Here is a 12,794-nt window from a genome sequence, read left to right on the forward strand (position 1 = left end):
GGCTGATAACATTAGTAGCATTGAGTTACATGCCACCTGACAGGTATGTGTGATAAAGTCGCAGAGTTGTTAGTGGGGTAAAGCAGGAGGCAATGTCTGCCCACCCTCAAAGGGTACGTACAACCAAAAATAATAGGCCCCTACCCCCATCATGGCTGTAGGGGCCAGGCTCCAAACCAGGGCAAGAATGCCCTCCAATCATCCATGCCCACGAGTAGGGTAGCCCTTGTGCTCCAGGAACCCTGTTGAGCAACCTTTGTGCTTTCCAGGTGATACTAACGTTATTTAAAGCCAGAAGTCTAAAAGGTAATCACTTAATTGCATCTGGAAATTAGCTCCTGGCGTGATCAAAATGTCTTAACCAAGTGTGACATCATCCCCTTCATTTATAAGCAATATGTGTGTTCTCGCGTTTCTTCATCCACTGAATTACTGTTAGAAACAAAGGCAAGAGTTGTGTCTCTTGTGTAGGTATTAGGAAGGCAGTTGCCAGCCTCTGACATATATGCCATGTTCTTACAATATTGGCTAGCTGTTGCCCTCTTATGGCCAGGTAGAACCATCATGGCAATCACTGGCAAATGCCTTTCCCCTGCAGACAGAAAAGCGGAAATAAGAGGCCAATTCAAGACACTGAACAAATAGAAGACAGACTGCAGCTGCCATTGTTGTGTTAGGGAGAATATGTTGAGTGTTCAAGCAAGGAGGTATGCATTAAGCAAGCAGGCAGTGAGACAAGGGAGAGGCAAAGAAAGGCCAGAGGGGCTCTTTGAATAATGTAACAGAGCAGAGAACCCATGCTCTGCCATCCTAGTAACGTATGAGAGAATAAAATAGATCAGGCTTTGTATCAAATGTTAAACGAGAAAGGAACAGAGTCCAAATCTGCATTCAGAATAACAAAAACAAAGAAAGGCTAGGCTCTCAAGCCAGCATGAGATGGAATAAGAGGGACCAGACTCATCGTGAGAGGCTGGTCCGGCCCTCGCAGGGGCGCTAGAGGGGCAGCCCACATAGCGGGCTGCCCCTCTGGCCACCTGTAACGCTCACCTGATTCCCGCAGAGGCGCCGGTCTTGACTGGGTGAATGCAGCATCTTCAAATGTGATGTGTAACACACGGTTGGCTCTTTGGGCTGGACCTCTGTGCACTGTATGTCTGACTCGAAGAGTAAGATGTCTGCAGATAGAAAATATGGGATTAATGAACTGGGGTTATTGGGTGCCTCTCTCCTCTTCCCTTTCTCTTCTCCTGTAGAACCCCAAAGGTTAACACCCTCACCTTAGGTAAGTGAACGCCGGGCTCTCCATCTGCCTCGGGGCAGGGTGTCGTAACCAGTTTCTTCACTGGATAATGGTGCAGGCCTCTTGACCTCAGAGGACTGCTGTCCGTCGTTAACTGCATGAACGGTAAATTCTGGGCACTTCAAATGTCTTAAAAGTCTTTTGTAATGATATCTCTTGTTTTGCAGGGTTCTGGCGATGGCGGGCTGATGAGAGTTGAGGATCGAACCCGCGTGAGGAATAGAAGCGCCTGGAAGCACGTAAGTAAGCGCTTGTAGCCTGCTTCACGATGCGCACTGTCCCTTTTATCTTGCAGGTACAAGTTCGGAGCTTTAGAGAAGCTGAAGGGTGCTGGAATACCCACTGGATTCGGCGTGGGAAGAAGTAATGGCACGTGAGTAATAAAGTTGCCCAATGTCTTTAAACGCACCTTCTTTTGTCTTTCAGATGCCGGAATGCAGCGCGAGGCGTTGGTGACAGCCGATGGACCAGGTAAGAGATGCGCTGCCACTGAAGACCGTAGTGCTAACCCGTTCTTTCTTTGTCTTTACAGGTGCTGCTGAAGACTGGATTCCAGGATGGTAAGCCTTTGTTCCCTTAGGCCCAGGATCAGAAGCAGAAGACACGATGAGCATTCTGCTGCAGAGAATGCAGAATAACGCAAAGCAAGATTCATCCATCGGGTGTGGTTTAAATAGCCTCCTGTAGTGCTTAGGTGTCTCCTTCCACAGCCACGCCTAGGTAAGAAAAGAGTTCCTGCTTTCCAGAAGAGTTCCAGTGTTCTGAACCTAGGGAGTGGCTCCTGCCCCACCCAACAGGAAAAGTAGTCCCAAACAGAAGAGGATCAGGGGTTCAACTGGCAGGTAAGTAAGCAGCATGGTCTGCTGCAGGTAAGTCCACCCGAGCATTATGAGCCCGGCGCTTCCAGCGCTGGGACTGGGCATCTTTATGAGCCTGGTGCCACTGGCGCCAGGACAGGGTCCAAAAGGTCCCAATTGGGACTGGCTGGCACTCGGAACCGGGGTTATGGGTCTGCTTCCAAGGGAGTCGGGCAAGTCCTGATCTTTTGGAAGCAGAGATCATGACACCACCCCCCCTGGGCCCACATACACCCCACCTACTAGGCATCCCTGGGTCCGACACATCTGGCCGCAGACCTGGGGAGTGCTTATAAGGAGGTGGGCTTGCAATCACTCATCCTCCTTGTTTGCTGTACCCTCCCTCCCCCGGGGGACAGTCAAAGCAGAAACACCACACACCTGGTCCCTCTACTCCCATAACAGGGCTTACTCAGAGGTACAAACAAGATTTCCTCTTTCTCTGAAACCCCCATCTTTCCATTCCAAGAGACATACACGTCTCCTTGCCCCCACACAAAAAAGTAGCAACTTGCTGTTGGTAGAAAAGGCTTCAACTCCTTTATTTGGCAGGAGTCCACTTACAGGTGATCTGCCTCTTAACGAGCTGGCTTCCTAATTGTTATTTCCTCTCTCTTATCATGAGTTTATAGTCTGATGAAAAATCCAGAAACGCAACATACAAAGACATGTTATTTGCTGCTGCATCCTTTAATGTTCTTCTGTTTTCTTCTTTTCTCTTGTTTTATACAGTGATATTTGTAATTTAATACGCACTGCTATTTTAATTCTAATTGTGAAAAGTCGAGTTCTTTGACTAAAACACAATAAATAAAGCAAAGTCCCCAAGATGGCCCCTGCCCCCCCCCCAGATTTTATGGGTCTCCTACGGCCCTGTGCGTAGAGAGAAAAACGTCAGCAAGAGGTGTTCGTTTGTTCAACTGACCCGGAAGGTGCAGAGGTTGCCGTCTCCAGTGGGCGTAATATGTTTTAACCCAGTAAAGTGTTTTGATTTGCTCGGAGTTCCTGTGGAGGGTGCTGAAATGTTGCCGTGAGCTGATTTAGTGTGTTTAGCCTGGTCGTCAGGTGAAATCTGCATAGCAGAGCATGACGCTTGCAATCCAGAGCTGCGAACTGGCCTATGGGAATCCTGAGAATCCTGAACAGAGATCTCTTCGGGTTCTGAAATGGAACCGAGGCTGTACTGTTCTGGCTCGGACTGTTCCGCTCTGGCGGGGAAGTCCCAAGATGCCGCGGCCTCCGTCACAAAAGACGTCCAGCGTTTCAACCACCTATCTTTGAGTATTTTAAGCATAAAAAGCTTAAACAAGAAGCATTTGTCTTCCCGGTGATTTCTAGGAAGGCAATAATTGCAGACCTTTTGTGTCTTTCCACTGAACCTTTTTGTTGCACGTGGGGCAAACTTCAAAGGGGGTATGTCTATGTCGGAAGCCGGAGGACAGCAAGAGTAGTAATATTAAAGGAGAAATGTAAGGAGGCATTCTCCCATACTGTAAAACGTCTCCCCCCCACTTTCCCTACTGTTAAGGCCTAGGGCTGAAGCCGCTAGACATCCGGTGCAACGTTGGTTTTGAGGTCGTGCTCCATCGAGAGCTATCGGCAGGAGGCTTACACCAAACTTTTATATATATTTATTATGTATATAAAACTCAAGTGTGCTCGATAACGAGGAGCTAATTACTTCAAGAAATTCTGCAGAGTGCGACCAACCTGATGGCGAAAAAGTAACGGGGGATCATGGGTACACAGTACACCTCACAGTAGGGATAGTATTACAGCGGTGGATGTCACTTTTCGAAATAGAAATAAATGATGTAATACTCTGCGCCAAACAGTAGGTGTCGGCCTATGCAAAGCATGAGATTCTCAGCAGATTCACAAGCCTCAAAGGCTATTACTTAATGGACATCTCCTTACAGGGCATTGCTGAATGCTACGCGTACCTTTTCTACTCTTCCTAAAATAGCCTTTAGTGCTCTGCCCTTAAACCCTTCATGAGTCATCCCACATACAGAGCTGCCCTGCGACCAAGGTGTGGATCTATCTTCCTGAACGCTACACAGAGCCTAGGAAAATCATTCCACCATTAATGAACTTTTTTTGACACAGAGATAGTAGTCCTTTAATAACTCATCAGGTTACCTAACCACAGGAAATGTAACTAGTGGCTGCCCTATCACTTTGGCCCTTATAGTAAGATGGTGATTTCAGCCCAGGAGGATGCAGAGGGGGTAGAGCCTCAAGCAAGGTGCACCATCACATAGGACACTCCGAGAATTAACCTTGTGGACAGTCCAAGCCCCCCAGAATGGCCAAGCCATAATGGTTTAAAATCTCAATTTGGGCAGAGGCACCCTCAGAGTGAAGCCAGTTCTGACCCCTAACAATTCAAGCAAATGTACCACTTAACTCGGATGAACTGCCAGGACTGTCAGCAAACTCTCACCTGTCTCTATGTTAAGACCAAAGTAGAAGAGGGCTCCATCTCCAAGCGCGCACAGTAGGTAATGGCTGCTTTCAAAGGTAGTCATCAGGATGGAGCGAGGGATGATCTCTATGAGAAATAGTGGGTAGAGAGTTAAAGTGTACGGAATGTTCCCTGCCACAAATAGAGCATTTCCAAAGGGGTTATTTGCATATGAGAAAAATTGATCTCGGCATTAGGGCAGAGGGAAATAAGCTGATGGTTACACAAAGGCATAAGGACAAAGAAAGAGGGAGCCAAAATACTGGGGAACCGCTGTGGCGAGATTTATGTACAGTAAGTTAGCTAGGAGTATATTAAAAAGTGCACAATAGGGAAAACAAAATGGAAGACTAGAAAGAGGGAAGTAGGAAATAAGGAGAATGAGTGTATAACAAGGACACAAACGTAAAAAGGACCAGACAAACCATTCAATCTCAGTTATTGCTGCAGGCAGTACAGGTCATACCTCCACCAAGCATCTCCTTGTGCAGCAGCTCGAAGGACGGCAGCTTCAGGATGCGTGCAGAAATATCGGTCCAGAGACCAATGGCACAGAGTGGGGACATCCCATTACTGTCACCCAGGGGAGTGATGTCCAAACAGGCCACTTCATGCTCCATCTCTGTGCAGCTGAGGGCAAAGACAAATGTACATAAGGGGACAATAAAATGGCAGGAGAAAAATGGGATGCAGAGATGTGAGAGGGGGAGGGGAATTAAGAGTGAAGACAAAGAATGGGATGAAAGGCACACTACACCGTTCCCCTACAACTAAACACATCATACATACAGTACACACTCTCACATCCCTTCATTCCTACATTCAATTCCAGCACACGCACCTGATCTGCTTCAGCTCCTTTGGGTGAATTTCCAGATAGTACAAGGCTCTGCCTACTGCCACTACAACCTGTCGACTGTTACACGAGGCCACGCTTATCTTCTTCCCCTTTGGCTCCTTCCATTCACTCATCAGAGCTTTAGGCTCCTGGCTCACCAGTCGCACAGAAGCAGATGTAATCTGTAGTAGAAAACCAAGGCAATGGAGAAACACATGAGTAAGGCGCATCTGTTTGATCAATTGTGCCAATGTACTTTCTTATTTCAATTTGAAGGCCCTTTCCTTTTTAAAATCGTAAAGGTGCCGATGCTTTGTCAAATTACACACAGGTGCCTGCGAGATTTAAAGTCCGAAACTGGATCTCTGGTGCGATGCCCCTTACCTTTTTGAGTTTCCTCGACTGGTTTACGAACGTGTTGCCCTGCTGAGTCCTAAAACAGGTCCACCTCAACATGAACATGACACCAATGTGCTACTTTAGCAGGCATATGATTCTCTGGATAAGGGTACCTCAAAACAACCTGTTCAAATAACCTTGCATAATATGGGCATATGGACTACACTAGTTGATGGCAAAAAAGAGGGATACGTCCTTGGGGTGCTCTAGAGAGCCCCAAAGCATCAAAGAAATCCAGTAGCAACTTTCCCAGCTGGACAGCGCGTTGAATCATTTGCCAGTCTTTTTGTCATAGCAGAGTCATTGTAGTGATACCAGAGTATTACCGCCACTGTGTCACTTTAGCGGAGAACAATGAATGCTGCATAAGGTTATTTGCCAATTTATATTCAATGTAGTTTCCCTTATATTATACAGAAATATTTCTTGTAGAACCACAATTAAAAGTGGTTGTCTATTCGGTATTGTACCAAAATAACGAGGACGAACACCGTGAGATACAAAACGAATGTTTTTAATCGAATTTTATCTGTTTTTCCCAAAAAATAGAGGGGGTGATGGGTTGGGGTATTAAAGTGGGGGTATGTTGTGGGAGAGGCTGCAGGGTTTCTCCCCAGAATTTTTTTTCGATTAACTGATAATATTTGAAATTAAAAATGACGTGATGTTTTGTGACTCGCTGTTAAATTATTTTAACGTAGATCCGTCTGTTCACCAGAATGCAAAGGGTCCCTGAATAATAATTTGTGAGATGTTGATGAAATGAAGCTCATATGTATCAAACATTTATTCGGATTTGTGTGTAGTAGCATACATCATTGTTCTGGGCAATACATTTCAAAATAGGGTTTTATTTCAGAATGTTAGCCGTATAAACCGATCATGTTTACATGGGCATCCATTAATTTACTACATACAAATCTTGTAATGATGAGGGCCACATTTCAACTGGAGCAACAAAGTAGTTGGCTCACACCAGGCCAAAAACACTGAGCACCGACGCTTTCAACTGAGAGTCATTGCGAACATGAACAGTGTGTGTGGTTGTAGTTTTGGACGTTGTACCACAACATGTGTGGCATTGATATTGAGGCCAACTTCGATTCAGGTTTCTCTTGAGGTCAACAGTGACTAGTGACATGAATTTGGTTTTAAAGATTTTTTTTTTTTAAAACAGTTGATTAGAAAAATTAATCTGAAAATTAAATGATCAAAGATTTATTGTGGATGCCCCCGTTTTCGATCAGATTCAATATATTGTTAATTAACAGTATATTGAACAATTTCGTGGCAAATAAGTTTGACGCAATAAGTTAAATAGTACTTACTTTACATCCTTTGCCCATGTTTGTTTGTATACAAAGTGTCTTGGGAAGTCAAGGCCGAGTCCCAAGCTTCCCAATTAAGAATTACTGGTCATATGCACTAGCAAGTTCAGAATGTCACAAGGCCTAGTAGGGTCGTTTTTGTCATCCATTGTTCCCTACCCTCTTGTCTTGTTGCGCTGTGAAACACTTGTGTATAGACGCATTATAAATACCCAATAAATAAATACGTGTCCCATGAATTCGGTCAACCTTTAACATTTTTTGTTCGTGTACACACATCGCCGCCACACATGATCATACCCTCAATGCTGCCCCTCCGTGGAAGAGGCAACTGGCAGGAAACCGATATGACTTGACTGTGAAGATGTAGGCATTCTACATGGATTTCAGAAGGTTTGAATGTGGTAACCTCCCAGGGATTGAGTGGCAGCCAAATGCTTGAAAGGATGTATATTTTTATTAGAAGCAGAACATTCACTGGGCTCCACATTTTTCTATTTAACCGGGGAATCCGCAATCTTACCTGGTCTACATAAAACCACTGAAGAAGGAAAAGAGACATGCAGTGGGTCCTGGAACCGAGAAAACTGAACTCAAAGAGCATTCTAAATTTGACAGAAACTGCTGGACGTAGACTGCATTGCCCCAGTACCAGAATCGTACCCGCAGGAAACAACGTCTCCAGTAATCCTGCTTTCCTGAAGCACCTCTGTTACTTCTAGAACAGTCACTACCCAACTGGAGCCCCAAAGTGTCATTGTTGACTTTACAAAGAGTGAGCAGTCATAATATGAGTTTAGGTGACGGAGAAAAGCAGACATACAGCATCAACCCATGGCCGCGTTTTCACAACCACCATTGGTATTAGGCTCTGGGAGACCAATTCGGACTCAAAGTCACCATCGCTTTACAGAAAACCAAATCGGAAGGTTTAACTGATACCTTGAGCTCACTCAACTGTCTAGCCAAGGGATGTGAATCAGAGAAATCGCCTTCACGTTGGGTGAGAAATCTCAATTGAAGAATGGAGAGGCTCAAACGGAGCACCCATAAGAAACATTAACACTAAATGTAAGTACGAAGCCGGAACAAACTGGCGTAGGGGAAATGGATTGCATCGTCTCTGCAAAAATTGCATGAATGTGGAGGTCATCAAAAATGAGCCCTGCTCTATGGTTCTCTTGAAAACCGAAATGGCAGCAAGATATTGTTTCACAGTGTAAATCTGCAGGCCCATCTGGGGCAAGGAAAGCAGAAAATCCAGAACTGAGGATGTGGAAAAGGTAAAAAGGTTCCGGATCTCTCTTCCGGCACCAAGCTGAAACTTTGCACCACCTTTAGGAACGCATTCATTTCATGGCGCGCCTCCAAGCAGAGAGTAGTACATCTAGGGAGTCCTCTGACAAATCCCGCTCCTTATACCCCAACCTTTCATCAGCCAAGCATGAAGTTTCGGGATGGTGAGGTTTCGGTTGGGGGACTTGACCTTCAGGCTAGGAGACGTGGTCTACTCTCTGTGGAAGGAACCAGGGAGGCCAGATTGACATGTCTATCAACTCTGTGTACCACATTCTCCGGGACTAGTCCAGAGCAATCTAAACAAACGTGGACCTGAATAGGCTTAAATATTTTGAGAACCAGCAGTATGACAGGGATCAGCAGAAAGGCATTCAGTAGGTCCAAATCCTACTTGCCCGTAAAAGCATCGCCCAGAGCTCCCTGTCATGACTACTGTGATGTCCACCAGGACCAGCACAGCCTTGTCCTGTACCGAAGGAAGGCAACAAGGGCCAGCCTGATAAGCTCACATTTCTAGCAAAATGATGTGTTTCTGGCACTCTGACAGACCACAGGTCGCTCACAGTTAGGCTCGAGTCTTTCAAGTGCGAGACCGTGACTAGCGTCACTTGTGGACAAGGGTGATGACACAATGGCCCTTTCAGGAAACTGTCTCTGGGACCACCATTGCAGACCTCTGGACAACTGAACAAGACCTGAAGGTGGTCTGAAACTGACACCACTAGCAGAAGCCACTGGAGCAACCTATTGGTCAGCCGTGTCTCTGGCACCACAAGAATGCAGGAGGCCATAAACCCAGCAAGCGCATGAGGGCTGCGGCGGGAACCCTCTCCTGTGATTGGGCGACATGGACCATCTTGGATATTGTTAGGAAAGATGTTCTTTTTGCACATTTCCCCCTACATTGATTCCTGTGGAACCCCCCATTCTTTTTGCTTCTTATAAACCCTGGCATTTGGAGGTCAGTACAGCCTTCTGCTTTACTTCGCTTGCCTGTTTTGCTCGATATTGGGAAACTGGCTTGCCCCTAAAACAGTCAGTCCTGAGAGACTAGGTCTCTTCATGAATTCTTGTATTTTTACAATTGCACACACCAACTTACAATGAAAGGCAGTTAGGATAGTTTGTATCCTGATAACTTTTTATATAATAGCTTTTTGGTTATGTTGGTGTTTAAGGGAGGTTCTGGGAGTGCCCCTTTCCTGTGCACACTATTTTCACAGAGGAAATGATCACCATAGTAAATTTGCATTGCATGTTCTGAAGGAATGAATGTAGTGACTACCCCTGTTACACAGTAGCGCAAGAACATGGAACTGTGTGACACGTGCTGTTCTATTTGTTTGCGCCATTGACTAGTAATGCAAACGTTCATTCCTTCAGAGCATGCGATGCACACCTGCTATAGTTAAGAGACAGTGTCATTGTTTGAGCTTGGGCTGGTGAGAGAAGATAGTAGCATGATAGTTTGAATTCGTTTTTGCAGGGCTAACATTTTTTGTTTTGTTTACAGGTCTAGTACTGTTGAAGCTTCTCCTTTGTTATATGAGTAGATAATATGCTCTTTTCAACATTATACAGGGGGTGGGGAGATTGTCGATGGGGCTGGATTGCTGGTGGTGTGAGCAGATGTGGTTGCTCTAGGGAGGTATTTGGCGGGCTGGGACCCAGAGGGGGAAAAGCTGTAATGCAGCCCAGCCAGAACTCTGGAAAGGGAAGGGGGTGCTGGCCCCAGGCCATGGGTGTTTGTCTTCCATGTGGGTCGACGGTCCAAGCCCAGCAGAAGTCCCAGGGAGCCCTGGCAAGGTCCTCATCCCTCCTCATGGGAAAGAGCTAACGTAGCCTAGCCAGAGCTTCAATAGGGTTGGGGATGATGTCCCCGGACTTAGGTGCCCATCTCCCTTGTTGGTTGACCGGCCCCAAGTTTAGCAGCGGTTCCAGTGAGCCCCAGTACTGGGCCAATCCCTCCCCAGAGGGAAAAGCTGCAATGCAGCCCATCCAGAGCTTCAGGACGGCCGGGTGTGCTGGCCCCCGACCATGGGTGCATGACTTCCATGTTGGTCGACCGTACCCATGCTCAGCAGTGGCTTTATCGGGACACCTGTGGGACGGTAGGACATTTGTTTTCTCTTGGTTTTGATAATGTGTTCATGCATTTCCTACTGCACTTTGTTACACAACCCTTTAATTTCCCAAACGGGACCTACATTTAGTCGCTGCTTCAGGCACTGTATGGTTTTGTAACCTGTGCAATTCACCCATCTTTCAAAAGGTCTGCCTGTGCTCTTTTAAAAAATGTATGCTTGCCATTCCTCACCAGTTTCTATTTCCTTATTTTCAAAGGGTAAGTACGTTGGTTTAGGCCTTCAGCATAAACATCCTGGTACCATGGCTCTGTTTTGGCTTGTGGTACTGCTTGTTTTGTGAAACATTACGAAAAATGTGCGATTTCCCAACTAGAAGAGTTGGGGAAATGTAGCGTTGCATGGCTTTTCTCAATATTTACAGAAGCCATTACACAGTACAAGTCCAAACATGTCCAGCAAATACTTTTGTTTTCTGTTATTTTTCCCATTTTTTCCCCCGCAAACTATGGGAATTTTAGGTACATAGTTGTTGCCGGATCTGCGCAAATGACCCCTTCCAGAACTTGGAATTTTGTCTACTTTTCAGGCATGTATGCCTTTCTGTGTTCCGGTGAGGCACGATTTGGAGCAGTACCCTTTGGGTGCACTACAACAACCTTGACCTCCTGGTAATAGGAACCCAACCTTTGGTATACGTCTGTACTACACGGATTGATAGTGTGGCTGAGCAGCCAGGCTTATCTCAAGAGGGGTCAATGTGAGCAGTAGGGGAGTTACACGTAGATTCATAGTGACAAGTATCCAAATAAACACAGTTTCTTGATTAAACAATTATTAATATATTTAACAGTCGGTGGGAATAAGCCTTCTTCCGAAGGGACAATATAATAGTAAAACAAAAATATACTCCAAAAGAACAAGTTACTCTTACCTGGTAACGTTCTTTCGATGGGATGGTCCGACGACGTATTCCATATCTTTGACAGTAATCACCGCAGCACAGCTGTGGTGATTACTGTCAAAGATATGGAATACGTCGGAGGACCCAATCCCCTCGAATACCCTCTTACTTTCTCTAAATCAGCAAATACCCATTTGGGATGGCACACAGACTCTTCCTACACCATCAGGTGACTTAAATAATTAGGACACTGTGGACATTAATATATCACTGGTACAGTTAGAGCAATACTGAGATGTGTTAAAGTAAAGAGATTTCAGAATAAAACAAGAGATCACACAAATATTCTGAAGCAGGTAAGTACTTTTGAACCCCCCCATGCAAAGTAAATCAACCCTTTCCTGGAGGGAAGGTAAGACTCAAGCAGAGGAGAGAAGTCTCATTCAGGGACCCAGGCCAGCCAATGTCAGTTGGGCAAAAATCTAGGTGAGCTGAAGCACTTATTGCAATTAAGTAAAAGTCTTGCACAATGTTTTAGAAGTCTCTGTAGAAAAAGTAGAATCAATGTAGGGTCACAAGCTGAGAGGCTTGTGAGAGGTAGAAGATGCAAACAACTCTACTGAAGCAACCAAGACAAGTTTCAACTAAGATCAAGTAAGGCTACAACAAGAGGTAAGTTCTCTTAGACTGTACAGTACCTTTGGTTAGAAGAAATGGTTCCAGCTGGCTTCTGTTCCTGTGTGGCTCTGCAGATCCTGTTCCCGTGCCTCAGTCGTGGGGATAAGGGGGAGGACTTCTGATGACTCCTGCAACACAACGGGACGGCCGGCGACAGAAAAGGACCAGCTTCTATTCAGTGGCACTTTGTGGTTTCAGCTCCTCGCGTCTCAGCAAATAGCACCAGCGCCGTCTCACTGATACTATTCTGGACGTTCCTCTCATCTGGGGTCCAGCACTCTGTTGAGGTGGCTCAGGCTTGGTCAGTCCTGCTTACTGGGAGTCCGGGAGATCTTCCAGCAGCTCAGGGCCATCTTAAAAGTGATGCCCTCCATTTGGTGATCCTCTCCCTGGCACTTTGTACTTTGACGGCTCCTGCTGCTGGAACCAACCAGCTCAAAAAGGATGTCCAAAGGAGTTCACTTTGGAGTTCATTGGTCCCACTGTTACACTTACCTTGTCTCTGCGGGGGCTTTGGGGCACGGTTGTAGCCCTCCCAGGGGAGAAATGCGCCTTAGGGACGTGCTTGCTGTGTGGACACCAGTGATCATGGTAGTAGTTTCCCAGGGTCACGTACCTGCATGGGTCCAAAGGGAAA

At 46.0% G+C, this 12,794-nt stretch overlaps 1 protein-coding gene across 1 annotated transcript in view; it reads right to left on the reverse strand.

Annotated features, from left to right (window-relative positions):
* DDB1 (damage specific DNA binding protein 1) overlaps positions 1-12,794 on the reverse strand; it is a 1,539,839-nt gene that overhangs the window by 921,749 nt on the left and 605,296 nt on the right. The window contains exons 13-15 of the mRNA XM_069623834.1: positions 5,469-5,647; positions 5,094-5,257; positions 4,607-4,714 (exon numbers count right to left, since the gene is read on the reverse strand). Of these exons, the coding sequence (XP_069479935.1) occupies positions 4,607-4,714; positions 5,094-5,257; positions 5,469-5,647 (451 nt within the window). The remainder of the gene's footprint in view (positions 1-4,606; positions 4,715-5,093; positions 5,258-5,468; positions 5,648-12,794) is intronic.

This window comes from Ambystoma mexicanum, chromosome 11 (assembly GCF_040938575.1).
Source record: "Ambystoma mexicanum isolate Mex_15411 chromosome 11, UKY_AmexF1_1, whole genome shotgun sequence".
In the NCBI taxonomy this organism is placed as follows: domain Eukaryota; kingdom Metazoa; phylum Chordata; class Amphibia; order Caudata; family Ambystomatidae; genus Ambystoma; species Ambystoma mexicanum.